The sequence below is a fragment of the Apostichopus japonicus genome, chromosome 14 (assembly GCF_037975245.1).
Source record: "Apostichopus japonicus isolate 1M-3 chromosome 14, ASM3797524v1, whole genome shotgun sequence".
Classification (NCBI taxonomy): Eukaryota; Metazoa; Echinodermata; class Holothuroidea; order Aspidochirotida; family Stichopodidae; genus Apostichopus; species Apostichopus japonicus.
In genome coordinates, this window is record NC_092574.1 from 15,959,040 (window position 1) to 15,981,880 (window position 22,841).

The window sequence follows — 22,841 nt, forward strand, 5'->3', positions numbered from 1 at the left end:
TTTCTTTACAGGCAAAAAGAACAGAGTTTAAAACTTTGGAAGGCACAATACGAAGAGTAACCAAACTGGGTGATTCTGTAAGTTGTTTTATTTAGAGGATGTTTCAATTATTGAAAACAGAGAACTGACAAATGTACAATATCTTCAGTTAATTTTGAATTTAAAACTCCACAAGTTACTCTAAAGGTGATTTTTTTTTTGGTTCCTAAATGTCACTGATTGGTCATGAATATTGGCATGGCTTGGAAAAGTGTACTTTGTCTATTGTTTATGCATATGCCATAGACATTATGATAATGAGTACTTTGTCCATTGTATTAGCCAAAACATTATGATGAGGAAAGGTCAACACATCATAAAGTACTCTTGCTATGTCTGTGCTTCATCAAGTTATAGGAAGGTTTTCCTTCCAGGAGAAACCCTCTCCCCCTCCCGTCCCACTCTCCAATTTGCTGAACTGAAATTATCTTTAAAATCAAGAAGTACCATGGTGTTGTTCATATTACCCTGGCATTACCTTTATTGAGTATGTTCAGAACTGTTTCTATTCCCCACTATTGATTTAAAAAAAACATGGGTAAGAAAAATTAGAAATACCATTTTTTTTTTTTTGATTTTACAGAAGAGCATAAGTTCCAGATGTGCTGAAATAGACAGAGAGGTAGAGTAAAATTTATGTTTTTGTTTTTGCTTCTTAACGAATGGTTAAACAGGTCGACACAAAGTTTAGAATCAGTCATGACTGCCACATATCATTTATATGGGAAATAAAGTTTGTCGATAAGCAAGTGAAATTCTAATTGTTTTTTAAAAAGAGTTTGTAATAACTGGGAGAGTCAGGTTAATATTAATTCCTATAACATACAATACTCCTTTTGCTTTCTGGAATAGATGAAATGGGAAATGACATACAGTTTATAAAATAATCTCTAATGAGGTTGTGAAGAAAATGAAAAAAAGTAAAATTTACGAGAAACAATATAATTTTGACGTGCCCATTTCTCCTGATTACATCCTTCAGATGGTTGAATCGCTTGGCGTTTCCAAACCTGTTCTTGTCAATGTCATATTTTGCCATCAAGAGGAGGCAAATTGGTAGGTCCATCATTTTTTAAAAAGGAATTCCCGCATCTGCAAGTAATCTCCTCCTGTCGTTGAATCTCCAGTCAGTCTAAGTGTTCTTCAGACACACCCCTAGATACAAAAAAAATTAGCATCCACAAATTGTCGCAGGAATTTTAAAACAGCTGGTTGCTTTTATAAGCTTCCAGTTTTGCTGATTCATATGTCGTTTGACTTGAGATAACAGTATTCCTTTTGGAGAAGAAAGACTCCTTTGCTTTCGACATACCTTATTGGTAAATTAGTTTATACCATATTGTAAATGCTGGATAAGATATGCAATCTTAAATAGCATGAACCAATGAATACATTCCTCTGGGCTGTTAATCCTTTTTATACAAACCTCTTTTATTTTAAAAGAAAAATCATATTGTAATATTTTAATGGAAGGGTCTTGATCGTAACCTTCTTCAAAATGTTTTTGATCTCAGGCCGTTGAGCGAGGGGAAACAATTGAAGACAAAGTTTGACGAAATCTTCGCTGCAACCAGGTTAGGTCGTCTTTTTTTTTTTTTTTTTTTTAATGGTAATATTTTATGTCATGATTGTATTAGTGTGGGAAGAAAGGTGGGGGGGAGGGAGGGGGAGAGGGCGGAAGAGGATGGGAAAATGAGGGAATTGCAGAGAGCAGAAAAGGTGAGCACTCTCATGACTGTTGCCCAACATAATGAAATTGTTAATTGGGCAATACAGAGGTGGGTGCTGCTGTCCCTCCCAGTTTTCATCTCTGTTTTGAGCCATCAATATCTTAAGATTAGACCATCAAAGCTCAGTGTATTTAAATACGAGCGGCAATGCTGTTTTACATAGTGAGGCGATATGTATATGTTGTAATTAACAGGTACATCAAAGCTGTGGACAACATTAAGAAAATCAGACAAGAACAGGTAACGATTATGAGTCATTTATCAGTTATAAACAAATAAATAAATAAAATAAAAAAGTTAGTATTTTCTAGAACAGACACTGCGACACTCTGCCAGTCTGTTACTGTATGAAACTTTACATAAAAATGTAAAATTATTGATGTTAAATTTTTGGGATAGCTTGTTGTTGGTATTGAATGGTTGTAACCACAAACTGCTTTGATTAGATTGAGGCATATCCAATTTGGCTTCGCAGCCATGCTGAAATCAACAGGTCGTTGCATAGCGGTCCTTTCTAGTTCCACGAACCTTGACAAGCTTCAGATCATAATAGTTCATGAGATGATCACTAGTATATTCGGTGCAACCGTACAATATGTTTTGTAATTATTGAAGAGTAGATCTTTTGAATCATATTTTCAAAGTTTTAAGTGAAATTAATTATTTTTGTAAGCACCTTAGCTTGTGTTTTCTGAAGCACTCTTTTTGTTCAGCCAAGATTCACAAGTTGAACCTTGAACTGGGTCAATCACCCAGCATGTCTGTATGGAAGTTCATCCGACGTGTTTGCACGCTAGTGAGGGGTTTCACACTATCGTGTTACTTTGATCGAGAGATGTGTATCAGAATACCCACAGTATACTAGTTATTTAAACTTCCAACCTATTCCCAAAAAAAGTCATCTTTAAAATTATGTGGAATGAGAATATGAGAGAATTTGACAAACTACCCTGCTGCAAAATAGCTTTCTGGTATGGCCATGTATATGTCATTGTTAGACTAACTGTTGATGTTAATTAGTTACAATTAATTAATTTAATGAGGTTGATATTAAATATATATGAGGTTCATATTAAAAAGCATAATTTATTATGTAGATATCAATTTTGAAACTGTTGGTAATTTTCATATCCGTCCATGTTTTTCTAGCAAAGTAACATCAAGGAGCTTACGATCGAGTCAAAATATTTGAGGGAAGATAAAGAAAAAGCAACACAGGTACGAACATTGTAGTTATGACATTTTTCATCTGTAGAAATGCTAATATGTTTATTTTATATAAATATTATTGTGTCCATTTGTATACTCAAGAATTCTTAAGAAATATTCCAACTGTGAGTTGAAAATATCTCATATCCCTAAATTTACATGACAATCAACCTGCGTACCTGCCTTTTTCATTTTCTATGGTAATGTGTTTCTTACACCACCACAGAGGATGAAAAGTGTTAAAGTAAACTGAGTCTTAACTGAAAGAGACTTTCTCGAGGTTTAAAACATCTGATTGGAAATTTAAATAAACAAGTTGAAGCATGAGCAAAACTTTCATGATTTTCTAGTAGCAGCTGTTTAAGAGTTGGTTGTCATTTTTGGGAGCAGCTCACAGACATAACCTACGGGATTCCAAAACTGCAATGGCGAATTGTTCATCTCAAGACTCTATCCTAGATTCACTGTCCAGAGAAACGTTAAGTAGCAATTAATTGATGATTCCATATGGTCCACAGGTAAAGTTTGTCCCTGCAGATGCTTTGCGTAATAATATATAAGTCTCAAAAGCATGTAAAAGATGAATCAGAAATTTTCAAAATTTTGAACTTTTCCTGAATTTGAAGTAAAAACTGCATTGTTATGGGATTTTAATGTCAAGTAATGTCAAAAAGTTTAACAAAATGAGACGAAAAACAGCTACTTAAAATGAAGCTGTCCTTTATTGATGGAATGCTGAGATGGTTTAGTATAGTTCTCCCAATTCTTTTGTTCTCCTTTGGCCTTCCCACTCCCCTGCCCCCATTTTCACCAGATAATTACCTGAGAACCTTCTATGTGTCAAGACTGTGTCATTGCAGTTGTCAAAAGTGTATCGTTTGTCATCTGTACCTCTTACTATTTGATCAATATTTGCCTTTAAACTGCTTTTGTGATGTTTGTAGTTGGAGAAGGATCTCGAGAACCAACAAATCCGACTAATGGCTGCTAAAGACTTAGCTGCAAAGATTGACAGTCAAAGGGCTCCTCTTCGGGTAAGATGACATCTGCATTAGATTGTCAACATTATGATGCACATCAGCCCTATAGCGCTGTGTTCAAAGTGCTCAATGTTTTCTTGGAAAGGGACTTTTCTTCATATATGGTATATTTGATCGCCAGTTATTTGTGTGTGATTGTGGTGGTTGTGTATGTAGGGGTAGGGATAGGGGTAGGGGTGGAGAAAGGGTGCAGAGAGGGCTCATAGAGCATTCCTCAAATAAAGTTAAAATAAGCATGGTGCCTGTTAAAAAGTAGGCTGCACTCAAAAGGGTTGTAGACTAATTTTCAAGTTTTGTTCCTTTTTCACTACTAGGCAAGAGTAGAAGAAATCGAGAACAGGGAACAAGAGGTTCAAAAAATGGATAATGAAATAGGTAAGCAACTTTTCCTTCTTTGTTTCAAATCTCTCAGTCAGTGGTATCGAAGAAGGCAGGTACACAGGTTTATTCTGTCATTTAATTTTAGGGCTACGAGATATTTTCAAACTCACGGTTGAAACATTGCTTTGCTCTTGGAATTTGTATTAATCTCGAACAGTGGCTACTCTTGGTACAACCCACATGTTTGAGACCAATAGTAAATAGTCAAAGTCTACTGTGTGTATTCCAGGTGGGCCAAACTAGCCTAGCTTAGCTGGCAATTTAGAAATATGGAGGCAGATGCCAATTCCAAGGTTGATGTATTTTATAATCACTACCAATATTTGCACAATATGATTCTTTGCTCTTAAGGTTAATCCTACTTTCTCATAGTTGTGTTCTGTTCTACTTCTATGTCAGAGCGTCCTATAAAATCATTCCTCTATTCTTATTGGTGTGTTCTGTTCAATGTCAGACTGTCTAATCATTCTTCTATTCTCATTGGTGTGTTCTGTTCTATGTCAGACTGTCCTATAAAATCATTCCTCTATTCTCATTGGTGTGTTCTGTTTTATGTCAGACCGTCCTATAAAATCATTCTTCTATTCTCATTGGTGTGTTCTGTTCTATGTCAGACTGTCCTATAAAATCATTCCTCTATTCTCATTGGTGTGTTCTGTTCTATGTCAGACTGTCCTATAAATTCATTCTTCTATTCTCATTGGTGTGTTCTGCTCTATGTCAGACTGTCCTATAAAATGTTTCCTCTATTCTCATTGGTGTGTTCTGTTCTATGTCAGACTGTCCTATAAAATCATTCCTATATTCTCATACGTGTGTTCTGTTCTATGTCAGACTGTCCTATAAATTCATTCTTCTATTCTCATTGGTGTGTTCTGCTCTATGTCAGACTGTCCTATAAAATCTTTCCTCTATTCTCATTGGTGTGTTCTGTTCTATGTCAGACTGTCCTATAAAATAATTCATCTATTTTCATTGGTGTGTTCTCTTCTATGTCAGACTGTCCTATAAATTCATTCTTCTATTCTCATTGGTGTGTTCTGTTCTATGTCAGACTGTCCTATGAAATCATTCCTATATTCTCATTGGTGTGTTCTGCTCTGTCAGACTGTCCTATAAAATCATTCCTCTGTTCTCATTGGTGTGTTCTGTTCTATGTCAGACTATCCTATAAAATCATTCCTATATTCTCATTGGTGTGTTCTGTTCTATGTCAGACTGTCCTATAAAATCATTCTTCTATTCTCATTGGTGTGTTCTGCTCTATGTCAGACTGTCCTATAAAATCATTCTTCTATTCTCATTGATGTGTTCTGTTCTATGTCAGACTGGCCTATAACATCATTCCTCTATTCTCATTGGTGTGTTCTGTCCTATGTCAGACTGGCCTATAACATCATTCCTCTATTCTCATTGGTGTGTTCTCTTCTATGTCAGACTGTCCTATAAAATCATTCCTCTATTTTCATTGGTGTGTTCTCTTCTATGTCAGACTGTCCTATAAAATCATTCCTCTATTTTCATTGGTGTGTTCTCTTCTATGTCAGACTGTCCTATAAAATCATTCCTCTATTTTCATTGGTGTGTTCTCTTCTATGTCAGACTGTCCTATAAAATCATTCCTCTATTTTCATTGGTGTGTTCTCTTCTATGTCAGACTGTCCTATAAAATCATTCCTCTATTTTCATTGGTGTGTTCTCTTCTATGTCAGACTGTCCTATAAAATCATTCCTCTATTTTTATTGGTGTGTTCTGTTCTATGTCAGACTGTCCTATAAAATCATTCCTCTATTCTCATTGGTGTGTTCTGTTCTATGTCAGACTGTCCTATAAAATCATTCCTCTATTCTCATTGGTGTGTTCTGTTCTATGTCAGACTGTCCTATAAGATCATTCCTCTATTTTCATTGGTGTGTTCTGTTTGGGTTCTACAGGGAAACTCACAGCAGGCAAGGAGCAGATGTTGCTGTCCTGCAGGGAGATAGAAGATGGCCTGGAAAGCATCTTTGATGGCCCATTGGTGGAGCTAAAGAGAACATACAAAGATCATCAAAAGGAAACAGAAAACAGGAAAACAACTTTGAATGAGGTGAAAACAGCTTTCTCTGCTCCCCCCCCCCCTCAAATTCATTATAATGATTGTATTAATCAGTCCTTTTGTGACTGTTTAGAATACTGAATATGAGTTCCTCAAAACAAAGAATAGTTTATAGAGAAAATGATATCTTTTGTATTGTAACAAAGTTGATGTCAGTGAGAATGGTCTAATTATTATCTTTTGTTGCTTTTATACATATTTACTTTTATAATTTTGAGTTGAGGGATAAATATCAAACAATTTGTTTGAGCTTCAGATATCCAAAACATAACAGGACAGGAAATAGAAGTGCAGGTGATAGATGCCATTCAGTGTGAATTTGAATGGCATTGAGAAGGGTAGGAGGATTGGGAGTGTGTGTGTGCTTCTGGTGGGGGGGGGGGGGTTTAAATTACCCAAATGAAACAGTATAACCAATACAAAATCTTTTGCTACAAGGTTGGTAGGTCCATGCGCAAGCTTATTTATAAAATCTGAGATTTTGATCAAACAGCTGAGAGATTTCAAATAAAACTACTCAACTAATGTGTGAGCACAATTTTTTGGGGGGCTATAAATAAGTGTGAGATTTGTCATATGTTTTCTTCTACAGAAAGAAAGAGAACATACGGAATCAAGTAGGACTTTGGCGAGACTGCGTGATGAGAGGTCCAAACGACTGACTCATCATGGCAAGTTGGAGCAGGAGGCGGAGGTACTTGTTGGATTCTCACTCCGTTGTAAATGTTTTATAATATCTATTTATGCAACACAACAAAATGTTTCCCTTGTGGCAAGAAATAACTAGAAAAAATATTCATAAAACGAAATAATAGGCATTAGGATCTGGAGTAATGAGATGAGATGCAAAACTGATTTTGATGACATGCTGACCACAGTGGTATAGGGATGCACCGGATATCCGGTCCGGCCGGACTATCTGGCCGGATAGTGAGCAATTATCTGGTTCCGGTTCCGGCCGGATATTTTTCAAAATCCGGCCGGATCTTTTTCAAAATCTGGCCTGAATTATTCCTTAAAAAGGTGTTGGTATTAACTTAAATCAATGTAAATTATTTCCAAAAATTGATAAAAACATTCAAAGTAAGGAAAAATTAGGTTTAACATGTTTAATTTAATTTTCTCAATGGTCTGACCCACTGTTTCTAAAGATCAACCAAAGTAATACAACTACTGTAATAATATGGAGCTATATACAACAAATACAGTTTGCAGTGAAATCATTTCTTGCAGCCTTCATCAGTTTAATATTGTGCAGTTAAAATAGACCATTCATATACTTATCAGTCAAAATACTGTTCCATTGAATCTTTGCTTTCCCATTATTGTTGGCATTCATGTTTTCTCTGAATTTTTATGTGTGAAACAATCTCTTATATGGTTAAATACGTCTGAACTTCATAGGTAGTATGCAGTATTTTTCCAACAAACAAATTTACATACTGTATCAAGCTTGTCAACAATTATATTGTAGTTATTTTATTAAAAAATGTAGATTACACCACTTCAAGTCATATTTAATCTCATAAATGGGGTCTTAATTTCGCCTTCTTTATAATATGCGTATACCTCACCTAAGATTTGCTCCTTGTTTCATACTTCTACTTCTTATTAATGATTTTCTTTTGTGTAATGAAAAAATCCGGTTCCGGCCGGATTTTATCCGGCCGGATTTCATGTACTATCCGGCAAAATCCGGTTCCGGCCGGATCCAAAAATTTGGATCCGGTGCATCCCTACAGTGGTATTGACTGTTATTGCTAGAAATTACCACCTAACTGCAAATCTCACTTTGTCAGTGGATGTGATGAAAAATGGAATATATATATATATATTTGCGAAATTTATAGTCCACTTTTTCATGTAATTTTAGTCACTGTGTCAAAAGTAGGATGCTGAAGGGGTGGGGGGGGGGCTGGGCCGATGCAGCCAACCTGCATTGGATGTGGTCTTTTGTGGTCTGCAGGTTACACAATAGGCACAGCCATTTCACAACAAAATAGGCAATGCTGGTCTGCTGAGATAATCTCTAATGTTTGGTATTGACTCAGCTAGGCTGCAGGGGATATTGCAGCTGCTGCGGCTTTGTTTCTTTTTGCCACCGTGCCTTATTGAAAGGAAATATAACCCAAGTGCTCAGTTAAATTATCTGTGCCTTTGTCTTCTTTAGCATTGCAAAGGGTTACAGCAAAGACAGAAGGAATGCGTCATGAAGATGGCAGAATCGATGAACATACCAGGATACCATCGCGTAGCAGAATTATCCTCCCAACAATTGACCACATTTAAGGAAGAAGTTAAAAGGCAGCGTACAAATTTGGGAGACGAATATCATCAAATGAAGGTATGATTTTTATAATTATTCCTTAGTGTAGTAAAGTATGGTATTAACGTATAGCATACCTAAATAGTGGCTTGAATGTTGAAATAAATCATGCATTCTATATTCAGTAAACTTAGCACACAGTAATACAAGAAACTTTGTTAAAGTGATAGATGACAGGGCTCGAGTCTGACACCCTCCAGCTATTTTGGGTCAGAAAACATAAATTGTGAGAATCTGAGGGTGATATAGTGGAAGATTATACTTTTATGACATAAAGCAACTTACAAATGAGGTTCTCAAACACATGATTACAGATATTAAGATAGAGTTAGCTCCATACCAGCTTGTCCAACATTTTCAGGTTCTAGGAAGCCATTATTTGTTCCAAATGAAGGAACTGTATGTTCAAGCCTTGTATAAACTGTTATGTTTTCTTGATAAACAAAAAAATGTGTACTGACTTTTTTTTTCTTTACTGTTCTTGCCGGTGTTACGTAGCAAACCTATGAAGACAGGGAAAAACATGTTGATCTACAGAGCCAGGAATTCAGGGACACCAAGAGTAGACTTGAGCAAGCAGTAACCATGAAAACCAAACAGATGGTTAGTATGTAGAGCTCAGTAGTCAATATATACCGCAACTTATTGGATTTAATTCACAAAATCATATGTTATCCTATCACTATGTATTTAACATATTTTACATCATACTTAGTTCCATTTTCACTGCACTCAATTTTATTTTTGTAAATCTATGTTGGTGTATAGTTTTTTTATTCTGTCTGTTACAGTATATGTATTCTAACATTTTTGTGGGTAATTGTACTCATCTATCTATTATCTAACTGTGGGAGCATGGAGATCTATTATAGATACTAGTGCAAGATTGAAGTACTTGGACTCGCGTTAAGAGCGTTGTACTCGTATTGGTACTCATATGGGGGGAATTCTACTTGTACCCATACCCATACCCAAGTCTGGTCTGCTTTGCCATGTACTGTTAAAAGTAGTCCCAAACCCCTCCAACCTTTGCCTAATGTTACCCCTTGTTTTCATCTTGCTAGTCATCACATGGCCTTTCGATTTTGTCGTAGAATGAATACAGATCGGAGATCCGACAAATCACAGATGACTTAAATCAGATGGAAGACAACGCTAACAGTCTCCGAGAGTTGGAAGAGGAACTCAGGAAAGCGGTATAAGTTGTTCTCCTCATTGTAATTATATGCATATGCATAAGGATTAGAGGCCATTGAATGAATCATAATCAGAATGTAAAGACAAATGTAAATGAAATGTCATGAATGAAATCCCTAGGTCTTACAAAGGAATTAAAGGACATATTAGAATTTCCCTATCAAGTAAAAAACGAATCAGTTGATGCATCGTGAGATATATAACTATTTGTTCATTCTTTCGCACGTAAGCTTGTTAAATTCTGTCTTCAAATGTTAGCAACTAGAAGAAGAGAAAGTGACAAAAAGTGTCGATATCGATGAACTGAAGAGCGATATCGAGAAGAAACAACAGGAAAAGAAAGAGAAGGATGCCAAGCTCAGCGACCTAAGGTTAGAAAACTCATCTCTGTGTATGTGGGAAAAAATTGGGGATTATGTACAATTTATCTATATATTTGTTTTTTGTTTGTTTGTTTATTTAGTTATTTATTTATTAATTAATTTATTTATTTTACGTTTATTTTTTTGGGAATCTTGATAAAAATGTTTTAAACACTACTGGGAATATCTTTACTTCTATCCATTTCAGAGGCTTAAAGAGGAATACTTTCTCAATATTTACAGCAAAATTGTCAGCAGTTTTTTTTTCAACACTGCAAATAAGTTTGCTCGTAACCATTTTCAGAGGCTTAGAGGATGACTTTCTCTTTATCCTTTGACAGGAAAGAAATCTCCAAATTATCTATGCAGTCAGGAATCCGCACCAAACTGGAAATGTGGGAAAAAGACAAACGGAAGAAGGAAGATGCAATCAAGAAAATGTGAGATTGTATAGATTCAAAATGTCCAACATCTGAATAATAAAACTTTCCAACATCTAAATATTGTTTAAAGAAAAAAAGAATTTATCGTTTCATGTAAAGCTGTGCTTCAATCAACGACCTGTGATACCAGCTGTTATTTTATCCTTTCTTCAGACGTGGCAAACACGAAGAGGAGATGACGCATTTACTTGGACGATTTCCATCTGAAAATGCCCGCAATAAGCTGGAGGACTTCCTTATGTAGGTGTAAACGAGACTGTTTTTCTTTGTTTCATGCTCCATGTGAAAAAGATGTACACAGAAACTGCTTTAGAAATACAATTTGGTCAGAACTAAGTTTTTGCTATGTTTTTAAAATATATTAGATACAAATAAGGCATGCGATCAGTATGGGTTTCTCTTTTGGGAATTTGGAACATTTGGGGTAGACTTTTAAAAAATTTACCATTGTGGTTTGGCTTGATACAAAATTCACTCTTATCTCTTTTGTCCTTATGACAGAGAGTTGCGTGTTTTGAAATACAAAATATTTTAAAATTATTGGAAAATATTTTTAAATAACCTTTTTTTTTAAAACATAATCTATTGTTGTTGCAGAGCCAAGAAGAGGGAGGTGAGACAAATGCAGGAACAGCTCCAGGCTTCTAAGATGAAGCGTTCCAGTGAGGAGTCCAACCAGAAGCACATATTGTAAGTATAATTCTACCGTGGAACGAATGAATGAATAGCAAAATGTTCCAATGTATTTATTTATATATTTTTTGGGGCATTATTGTACTACAAAAGATTAAATCTAAGATGGATTATTTGTTATATATATGTATATGAACACTTTAAACATTTTGAGATGATCTCTTTCTTCGCAACGTGCTCTATAAGTCGAGTTATTTTAATACATCTGAACAGACAGACTGACTTGCTTGTGCATTCTCTACTTTTTTGTACCATGCCCTTAAATACCGTATTTTTATTTTACTCTTTGTTTCCAGAAAGCAACTTAAAGAGAAAGAGACAGAATTAAGAAACATTGAGGAGAAGTTAATGTTGGAATGTGGCAGTCAGGATGTTGATAAATCCTTACAGAACCTTCAGCAGAGCATCAGTAATGTACAGAGGTAAGATAAACAGGTAGTTCAACTTAGATAAAAACATCTGTCCGTCCTGTGTAGGTAATACTTAAAAAGCTGGTTTGCCTGTGGATTTGATCATCAGAGACAAACCAACAAGTATACAGACAATTCTAGCTCTTCCAAGCAGAAGAACAGACAGGTTTAATAGAAAGGAAAGCTCGCATAATTCAGTAAATTTACACACAATCTAATTTTTCTCCCAGTGTAATTTATTAATGTCATAAGTATGTTTGGAACTGTCTCTCTGTTTTCTAGCTCAAATAGGTACAGTGTGCTAGTAAATATTAACCCTACCAGTGAAATCACATCATTAACCATGTCTCAAGTGGAAATTTAAGTTAATCTGCTTTGAAAGTCGTCACTGGAGATTGGTCATATTTTAGTTTGGAAATTTTCTGACAATAATGCAACAAGAAAGACAATAGACTTTAAGTTTCTTTGTATGCGACAGAGGGAGAAGTTACATTTATTAAGCTTAAAGTGCAACTAATAAGCCATTAAAGGCATTGAAGACTCACCCCAAACCGCGTGCGGCCATCTGAAAAAGTTAACTTTCTGTTGCTTGCAAGTGTTGTTTTGTTCGTGTTGCTACAAAATGCAGACAGTAAAGAAACGTAAAACCTTAATTGTTATCTTTAGCTGGACCAGAGATGTCCATCGTTGTATCGTTTATACACTGTGCTGTGGGTATTGACCGCAGCTGTATGTATTGAATGTACAATAGTGTCTAATTACCGACGTTAGCAAGCTGTGTGTGTATTTTCTGGGATCGATCATGGTGTTTAACACTTCTGTTACACCTCATTCGAAACTAGTTCAAATTACCGGCATTAGATGTTTCTTTGTGCGCGAGTCTACACACCCTTTAAGTAACCCTTTGACGGTGTCGCAATCATCAAGATTAAACACGTTTCTCCGTAATCTCTTTCTTCAGTGAGAGAGGAGCCCTGACTGGAAGTACTCATCTCTACGAGAGGTACATTCGTTCCCTCGAGAGAACTGAAGCTCAATGTCCACTCTGTCATCGAGGATTTGACACAGAAAACGAGGTCCATGAATTAGTTCAGGAAGTAAGTATGACATTTTCAAGTTTATGGATATTTTAACAAAATTAACAAACCCAACTCATAATACTGCAGCTTTTAATCTTTAAACTGTTGCTCAAAATCAAGTATTTGTTGTTTCTGCCATCAATTGTGCAAGTGAAATATAAGTATCCCAAATAGAGAAGCATTAAGTACAAATACAATTAAATGTTAAACCCAGAGGATGCAACTATCGTTCTATGTGTTAACCCTTAAAAAACCCAAGGGGACCGAGGGGAGAGGAAGTGGGACTGGTTGAACAAGTTGATTATGTTGCTCGGGGTGGAGTATCCAACTTGATAACAGATATTTAAATGGTATGTAATACCTGATTATTATCATACATAATGTTTAAATGGCCTAATTAAGGCCAACTTACTTTTACACTTTCTCTTACACACGCCATTTATTGGATAAGCTGTTTGCTAACAGTTTTGTTTTTATATTTATTTTTTTAATTGTAATACATAATAAACAATGATCATAATTAAGAAAGTTTGGAATTTTGGCACGTATCCTTTTATTATGAAAGGAACTACAAGAGTGAAATGAGGATTACTATGCCTGAGTGTTTTGTCACAATTTCTCTGATTGGTATTTTTTGTGAAATTAGATATTATTACATATTTCTGGAATATCATTTTCACCTGGTGTGTCCTTGGAATTTAGAAAATAGTCATTATTTTTGGTGATAATTGCAGAGAGTGTTTTTCCACCGTTGCAGTGTCAGCAAAGATAAAGTATTCTTGCAATGGATTTCTCGCTGTATAGGTTTGGTTTTGAACACGGCACCTTTCTACCAAAAAATATTGTTGTAATTTACCTTTTAATAATCCAGTGAAACCTAATACTCCTTGAGGTTTAACTTGTATTAATTGGAATGTTCCATCTCTCATACATAGTTGAATGTAAAACAGTAAAGGTAAGGGGATGCATGATATGCGATAGCCTTTTCAATAAAAATTTGCTCACAAATGTTTCGACGATAATAACATCAATAAATATCAACTGCTTGTGGCTTTCTTGCATTTGAAAAATAAGAAAGATTGAACAATTACTAAACTATTTGGCAAATTTTATTTATCGATGTATTTACTAAAGTTGAAGAAGTTTGATGGAAGTGCAACACATTTGTGGGTGACGTTCCATAATACGCATTCTCTGGATTGTACCTTTGAGTAGTTTTTTGCTATATATAGTTCTGTCTTCTGACTGAATACAGAAGCAGTAAAGCAAAAGGCACCTCAAAACAAGTTTTCTATTCTATTCAACAGCTAAGAGACAAACTGCGTCTTGCCCCTGTCAAAATGAAGGAGAAGGAAAATAGCTTGGTCCAACAACGGGAGAAATTATCCAAACTGCAGAAGTTGCAGCCTCTGAAAGGGAAGGTAAAAATTGTCATCCTCTTTGATATTATTTTCAAAGATCATGGTCCTTGTATTTTGGATCTGGTGTGAGTGAAGAAAGAGTGTCATCAACATTTTTTTTTATCAATTCTCTGCCATTATAGTCAAAGGGGCACCTCTGGTCAACATTATGGTCCTATAATCTGACCTTAAAGTCCAGTTTCAGCTTACTACAACTTGCCCTGATCAACATGGTTGACAACTTTTAATGTTTTCATTGGGGACTTGAAATGTATATAACAGCAGAGGATTGTTTAAAAAATTTAGTTGGAAATTGTCCAACTAGGTTATAGAATTTGCTGATATATAAAAGAAATGTTCAAATTTGTTTAATGTGATTGTTAAAGAACAGTTCAATAAGCTCTGAAATCACATAAGTACTACCCCAACAAAATTCTCTGAAAAGAGATAAATATACAATTATTATTTTAAAACAATGATGTATTTTCAGTGCTGGTCACAGTTTTCTGTATTTTGTACTTGTTTCTATTTATATATATATATATATATATATATATATATATATATATATATATATATATATATATATATAGATATATACATAATTATTGTAATATTTTTGTACACATTAAAATGTTATATATATTTAATTAGTTATTTTAATCATCGTAAACTTCCGTTCCAAACAGACGTATGGTTCTGTGATCCAAACAACAAAGACTTTACCCCCCCCCCCCTCACCTTCTCTGCTACCCCATTTGCCTTCTCCCAAAGCAGATGGTTATTTTCATGGTCCCGTTTTGTGTCATCTTTAATAGATGGCGAAATTGTCAGATCAAGAAATTCCTGATTTGAAGACTCAGTTGGCTTCAATCACAGAAAAACTGGAAAAACTGACAAACAAGATTGAAGAGGTTTGTATGGAAAAGTCTGTAAATCCTGTCGTTTATGCAGAAGCTAAATAAACTCAGTCTCTGAAATGCTCCTTTTAAAGCCAAATTGATGATGAATTTTCTAGGTTCATGTAAACAACAAGAACGGTCTGCATCATGTGAAAATCAATTTTGTACCTAAAATCATCCTTTAAGGTAAAAAATCTGTCAGCATTTACTTCTTCTGCATTTTTTTTTAGAAACAGTTAGGTCTGTTTCCAAGACGATAAAGCATTGACTTTTATTTATGTTCAGGATACATTTGCATAATCTGTTATGATAAGAAGGAATTGCATTTAATGAGGAGTCTTGAGATTAAATTTTAAATAAGCTAAGTTTAAATTTACATCAGCACACTAGAGTTAAGTATGTGTATATTGATGTGTAGAATGAAGAAAACATTACGTGAGTTGCAATGACAAGAAATTGCATGTACAATGAGAGTTATTCATACACTTCACATGAAATGCTAGATTTGTGCTCACACTACAAAGTTGCAAAATTTGTATTCTCAGGAGGAAAATCATTTGAGCATGTTGCAAGGAGATGAAACCATGGCCAGTAATCTGAAACCTGACATCAATATGTTGGATCAGCATCGTATCACACTTAATGAACTAGAACGACAGATTGGAAACCTGCAACAGAGAATCTCTGGGGAAGGTAAGGATGGAAATAGTGAATTCAGCTTCCAAAAGCAACACCGAAGAAGCATTCTTTTGGGAGGCATGCACTTCATTGAGAGGCATGCACATCATTCAGAGCGTGCACTTTCTTCATTAAGAGGCGTGCACTTCGTCCAGAGCTGTGCACTTCATTCGGGGGGTGCACTTCCTTCATTAAGAGACGTGAACTTCATTTAAAAGGATGCACTTTATTTGGAGGCATGCACTTCATTGAGAGGTGTGCACTTCATTAATAGAGGTGTGCACTTCATAAGGAGACATGCACTTCTTTAAGAGGTATGCACTTCTTGTGTCAAACTTTTCAAAAGAATGACAATATTAACACTGCAAAGAAAAAGGGATGAAAGTGGGTACAGAAATCAAAATGTGGTTTATATTGCTTGAAGAAGTTTCACAGGAACGTTGCTATTTAAGCATCCGAAAACTTATTCTAATATTGGGTATCAACTTCAGGGTTAATTAAGAGGCCTGGGAAATTAGGGATAAAGAATATTATGTATGCTCATTTTCATTGTTAACTTAAGGAGAACAACGACCTTCAAACAGTGGGCCAGGTGTGATGTAACTGTCCCTGTGACCTGGGACTGGCATGGTCAAACTAATAATATAAACTATCAGTGTTAGAAATAGAGATATTTCCTTCTATTTTACAGAGAAGATTACTTCATGTTGTGCAAAGGCAGAATTTTTTAGAATAGTTTTCTTTTTTTATGTTTTCTGTACAAGTCTGGGGGAAACCTTATGCTGAAGGTGAAGTTGAAAGTCAGAGAACCTATTGATGAGAAATGCACCTCGGTTTAAAGTTCATGCTAGTTTGTATTTACCACATTACTGCAAGAACCTTGTTAATCGCTGGAAGTAAAATGGTCAACAAATAGTCAAAAAGTAATTAAATGCATGCAAATTATTAAAGATCCATTTATTGTTGTTATATAAAATATGGTAAGGAATTACACAGCCTGCTCGATTCCTGTTTTCCCTTTTCCTTTTCAGGGAGGGTCAGAACCATTGAGGAGGTGAACAACGAACACGGAGAGTTTGAAATTCAAGTGTAAGTTTTTGCAAACTCATTGTTTTGTTTGACGTGTTATAGGAAATTGGCTGATATAATAGGTATCTTTTTGATTGGCTGTCTTTAACAAGAATCCATTTATGTTGCCATGTGCAAGTATACACAGTCTGGGCCTTTTGGCTAAGATCATGTGTAGTATCTCTTCCCTTTCGAGGGGAATGGTGATGCACACCTGACGATGATCACAGTACAGTCACAGTCCTGATGTAAGGGGACTGGGGTTGAGAGCGGATCAGTCGTTCGGTAGTTTGGTTTTCGTGCCCAGGTTCTCTCCTGGGCGACTTTTTCTTAAAAAGTAGTATAGACAGTCTCCAATTGCATAACAAGAAACATTAAAAGAGCCTTGTCATTACTTTCTAGCAGTCTGTCTCCAAATAGTATTCCAAAGAGGTTATATTGTTATTTCTATATTGATGTGTTTAATCAGTTATCTCACAAAAGCAAAACTCTCAAGAATATTTATATCATGTTCTGTGGAATAAATAGTTCAACAGGTGATCCGACAGATGGGAATTCATACTTAATTCCTCCCCTTTAACTCTGGAAAAGAACAAATGTTCTTTGTGAATGTAAAACTCAAACACATCTGGAAATGTTCCTCTTCTTCAGTTGTAATTTCGGGGAGATTTTGTTTAATGTTCTTCTTTTTTCCGGTGGGCTTGTTATCACAGTAATGCTTTAAACAGTGCTTTGGAGTTAAAACAGCGTCAGAGAGACGATTACATGGAGAATGTACAAATACTTAGAGGGACCATCAACAGCATATCATCAGAAAAGTTGCGATTAGCAGGAAGACTGCAACAGCAGGACAAGCTGGAGACAAAAAAGACCGAGCTTGTTACCAACAGCAAGAAGCTACAGAGAGATATTGAGGTAACTTTAAATGATACAGCTATGATATAGTCTACAGAGCGTCTTACATGGTACATAAGTATGCATGCATACATAGATTAAGATACATATATTTATATATATATATATATATATATATATATATATATATATATATATATGTAATTTTACTGGATCGCAACTTGCGAATATTAGTTTCACACGCTTCTGCGTTCTTTGCTAATCTGCTTCTCGCTCTCTTGAATGTTACGACTGTTTTCTTCTTTTCCGGTTCAGTGGGCGCAGGTGTCTGCATTTGGAGATAAGTTCTGATATTTTGTTGAGTAATTTTATCTTTTGTGTTTGTGCAGCGATTAAATGCCACTTTCTCCTCGAGGAACAAATTGCACAGTGTGTCACTACTGGGGCCGGTGTTCGTTTGCTTAAGAATCGACCATTTTACTGTGAAGTTCTGCTGGTCATCTTTGAGTTCCCAGATGAATTTAGACATTTCTGTTTCGTTTGAGTATGCTTTATTCCGGAAGGATTTTGTGTGGTTGTTGAACCTTGTAAGAAATTGCCCTTGTGCTGGACTGTGGCCTTGTATATATTGGGTTCAGTCAAGCATTTCTCTGCCAGGGGCCATGCACGCCACTGATGACTGTGAGCAACAGCTGTTACATTCTTAGATGAACGTCGGGCCCACTCACTGACTTTAACCACATTCTTAGATATTCAAATTTATTGTATGTATCATTTTAATTTCTTACAGAGCCATAAAGAAGAAATCGAGCCTCTCAAGGTAGGCAAACTTTTCTCACCATGTCAGCCAACTCTCAGGCCCACAACCTAGGAGCGTCCATGAGGACTAAGCCATGACCCATCAGACCCCCCCCCCCACCTTTCAGAATCAATGCACATAATGCATAAAAGCTAGCTTTAACTGTGGACGTTGACAAGCCTCCAAACCTGTAGTGAAATTTTTCAAGAGTCTGTAAAAATTCTTGACTCACTGAAAATTAATTGCAACCCACTTTTGGATGGCACCCCATAGTTTTGTGGACTTTCGTTTTAAATAAACTAGCCTCTTGTAGTGTTTTGATTGTATTAATATTTAGGGAAGTTGAAAACATGAAAATGGAATGGAAAATGGAATTTCTTTTCTTAAAAGAGCTTGTGAACAAAGCAATGAATATTGCTGTCATGGCTATAAAAAGAAACCCCAAATTTGGACAACAACAGCAAGAGAGTTTACTGTATCTACTAGCACTGATTTACTGTAGTACTCAATACAATTGGTTTACTGTGTGACTGTATTAGCCTCTCACTTTGTATGATGTATTGATGTGACCATACTAAATTAACATATTACCTGATATGGTGGTTTAATGTGACTGTATTTGCATCTTACTTGGTATTCTGCAACCATATTTGCATAATCAGGCATACTATGTATGCACCATATTTGCATACTTGACACAACGGTTTGACATGACCATGTTAACATTTACGTAAACATTATAATGTCTCAGTGCAACCATATTTGCATGTTACTTGATAAAATGAATGGTGTTACCATATATTCAAATTACTTGATACATTGTATGGTGGTGATGTTTATTATCATGCCCTTATACGATAGTATGACTATATAATAAGCAAATGACTTGATATACATTGATATAACCTTATTAGCATATACTTGATACATAGCAATCTTTGGACATTGTCAAGCACTTGATACAATAGTATGACTGTATAATTAGCAAACTAATTGATATATATTGATGGAACCTTAGTAGCATTTACTTGATACATAGCAGTCTTGGGACATGATTGTCAAGTACTTGATACAATGCTATGACTGTATAAATAGAAAATTACATGATATACATTGATGTAACCATGTAAGCATATTACTTTATACAATGGATTGATTTTTCTATATTATTGCATTACTTGATATGATGTATGAATGTGACCATATAGGCTTACTGCTCCTTTTAATGTACTGATTATTTTATATCACACTGCGTTTGCAGAAAACTATAAAACTATGAGTCTTTTGTGACATCTTTAGAGGGCAGTATTGACTTACTTTATCAATAACTGACATCTTCTATTTTGTTCAGACGAAACTCAAGAAACTGGAACATGACAAGAGAGATCTTGTAACAAAGAAAGAAACAGCTCTGGATAAACTGCAGACAGAGGTAGGACTCTAGTAGCTAAATAAGGCACAGTGTTAAAAACGGAAAGCTGCAGCAGCTGCAGGCTGCATCAAACTCAAACAATTTAGACCAGTTTAGACCAGCAGTACCTATTTATGTGAAATGCAGATCACAAAAGATTTTGTCCTAGGGCTGCAGCCTCACTGCAGCCCTCTCAGTATGGGACTTTTGACAGGGTGCCTACAGAGGATCTATTAATGAGGTATTTTAATTTGTGCATTGCAAATGAATCAGTTTGTTTCTTGAGTGAAACAAAAATGAGGGGGTAATCTATAGATTATAGATCAATGAGGTGGTAATCTCTAGAATAAGTTAACTGAGGGGGTAATCTATAGAATAAGATAAATGAGGGATAATCTATAGATTAAGAAAAATGAGGGGTAATCTATAGAATAAGTTAAATTAGGGGGTAATCTGTAGATTTAGGTAAATGAGGGGGTAATCTCTAGAATAAGTTAACTGAGGGGGTAATCTATAGAATAAGATAAATGAGGGATAATCTATAGATTAAGAAAAATGAGGGGTAATCTATAGAATAAGTTAAATGAGGGGGTAATCTATAGATTATAGATAAATGAGGGGGTAATCTCTAGAATAAGTTAAATGAGGGAGTAATCTATAGAATAAGATAAATGAGGGATAATCTATAGAATAAGTTGAATGAGGGGTGATCTATAGAATAAGATAAATGAGGGGGTAATCTATAGAATAAGTTGAATGAGGGGTAATCTATAGAATAAGATAAATGAGGGGTAATCTATATATTAAGATAAATGAGGGGGTAATCTATAGATTAAGATAAATGAGAGGTAATCTATATATTAAGATAAATGAGGGGGTAATCTATAGGATAAATTAACTGAGGGGGTAATCTATAGAATAAGTTGAAGATTATGATATAAGATGATGTGGAACATGCACTGATACCAAGATATAAAATGATTGTACGATTATAAGTTTTAAAGCTAAGGTACACTCTTAATACATCCATTTATGCTATTGGTGTGTCACCTCGCAGTATTATCATTAACATGTTTGTATAATACCGTCATCGACTAGTAGACTGTTTGTTACTACATCCTGATTGTGCAGGGAGTTGATTTGTATGTAACCCTCAATTGAAGCTGTAGCTGTAACACTATTGCTGTGGATGGGACTATGTGAGTTTGATTCAAACAGAGGTGATGGATGCTTACAGAGCTCCAGCTGAATCAAAATTTATGGTGTAAAACACATTTCAACATCAGAGGTAAACAGATTCCTGAAGAGGATATTCTATGTGGCATGCGATACCTAACAAAAGTATTAGAGTTGTTTAATAAGAAAACAGAAAAACATCTGGCATAATACTAACGTTTTGATCTCACAAGTTTTCTTTTCAAAAAAAATGTTATGACAATATGTTAACCAAGTTATTTTATAGTTGTAGTAAATATGTTGTAAGTTTGAAATCACTGCCTTTGTCTGTTAAGATCTGCATAGTGCATACTGAACTTCTTACCACTGCGTGTGAACAGTGTTTTTTGTTCCAACAAAACTGTCAGTGTTCTACAGGCTCAACATTGGAAGTAATACTCCAACCTCTACCAAGACTCTGAATTCCAAATTGAACCCTTTCAGGTCAAATATGGTAATAGCTATGCTGTATGCCAAGTGCACCCTGTATGGCCTGCAATATCATCAGTAATTTAATATGCTTTTCATTTTGTTTTTTCCTCTCCAGCTGAAAACGATTGTTGACAAAATGCAAGAGATAGACCGGTATTCTGAAGAAATCAACAGGTTAACATTTGTGCTACTTGGTGTTCTTACTTAATAGCCAAGATGTAAAGTAGAAAAATTTATCAAAACAAGTATTATCAACTTACAAATATCTCACTATTTAAGAAGAAGTGCTACTGCATTTTGTCTTGTGTCCCCCACCCCTCCCCCCACCCTCACTTTCACTGGGCACATTTGGAGCATTAAAATATGCAGGTAGAAGTTTGGACAATCTTTTGAAAGGAAATGGTATCACGATTGTTCATCAAATAGAGCTGTCCAAACATGAAACAAATTATTTTATTTTGTCCGTCATACTTGGTAATCATTTCTAAGAAGTCAATTCTGTTAAAAAAAAAACACCAGGTCCATATAAAAAGTAGGCCGTAATTTTCGTGCTAAATATTTATTAACTTTGACACATCTGAAATATCACCTTTTTTTCCCTTTTCTTTTTTTCCCGTAGGTACCTGTCTTCTGGCAAGCCTGACATGTTGAGGACAATGGCTTCTAACTTAGAAGAATTAAGAGGGAAAACTTCCAAAGCTGAAGAAGAGGAATCTAAATTAAAACAGCTGATTGACCAGCTGACCAAAGACATCGTTAAGGAAGAGGTGGGCCCAAAATACATGCAAAGATGTGTTAATATCTTCATACAAAATTAGTCATGAAATTAGTCTTCAAACCATGATTGGATTTGTGGATTGTCATTGCTACATTCCCCTTACCCAGGTAACAATGGTGGATCATCTTCACATCTGAGTAAGAGGTAGATGGTACTCTATGGTGTACTGGTTTGTTGCTCCTTATAGTTGAGTGTTGCTCCTAGCAGTGGAGTTTTGATCCCACAGTGGAGTGTTGCTCCTTACAGTGGAGTGTTCCTCCTCGCAGTGGAGTGTTGCTCCCCACAGTGCTGTGTT

The 22,841-nt window shown here is 35.4% G+C and overlaps 1 protein-coding gene across 4 annotated transcripts in view; it reads left to right on the top strand.

Annotated features, from left to right (window-relative positions):
• LOC139979504 (DNA repair protein RAD50.L-like) overlaps window positions 1–22,841 on the top strand; it is a 31,123-nt gene that overhangs the window by 2,671 nt on the left and 5,611 nt on the right. For all 4 annotated transcript variants that reach the window (XM_071990369.1, XM_071990372.1, XM_071990371.1 and 1 more), the window contains 28 exons: window positions 12–77; window positions 623–661; window positions 1,022–1,095; window positions 1,554–1,613; window positions 1,964–2,009; window positions 2,919–2,987; window positions 3,923–4,012; window positions 4,333–4,393; window positions 6,335–6,489; window positions 7,091–7,192; window positions 8,669–8,842; window positions 9,323–9,427; window positions 9,919–10,020; window positions 10,280–10,392; window positions 10,725–10,823; window positions 10,980–11,066; window positions 11,424–11,516; window positions 11,816–11,941; window positions 12,891–13,026; window positions 14,316–14,429; window positions 15,227–15,322; window positions 15,856–16,003; window positions 17,020–17,077; window positions 17,770–17,971; window positions 18,702–18,731; window positions 20,062–20,142; window positions 21,884–21,942; window positions 22,388–22,535. In XM_071990369.1, the coding sequence (XP_071846470.1) occupies window positions 12–77; window positions 623–661; window positions 1,022–1,095; window positions 1,554–1,613; window positions 1,964–2,009; window positions 2,919–2,987; window positions 3,923–4,012; window positions 4,333–4,393; window positions 6,335–6,489; window positions 7,091–7,192; window positions 8,669–8,842; window positions 9,323–9,427; window positions 9,919–10,020; window positions 10,280–10,392; window positions 10,725–10,823; window positions 10,980–11,066; window positions 11,424–11,516; window positions 11,816–11,941; window positions 12,891–13,026; window positions 14,316–14,429; window positions 15,227–15,322; window positions 15,856–16,003; window positions 17,020–17,077; window positions 17,770–17,971; window positions 18,702–18,731; window positions 20,062–20,142; window positions 21,884–21,942; window positions 22,388–22,535 (2,733 nt within the window). The remainder of the gene's footprint in view (window positions 1–11; window positions 78–622; window positions 662–1,021; window positions 1,096–1,553; window positions 1,614–1,963; window positions 2,010–2,918; window positions 2,988–3,922; window positions 4,013–4,332; window positions 4,394–6,334; window positions 6,490–7,090; window positions 7,193–8,668; window positions 8,843–9,322; window positions 9,428–9,918; window positions 10,021–10,279; window positions 10,393–10,724; window positions 10,824–10,979; window positions 11,067–11,423; window positions 11,517–11,815; window positions 11,942–12,890; window positions 13,027–14,315; window positions 14,430–15,226; window positions 15,323–15,855; window positions 16,004–17,019; window positions 17,078–17,769; window positions 17,972–18,701; window positions 18,732–20,061; window positions 20,143–21,883; window positions 21,943–22,387; window positions 22,536–22,841) is intronic.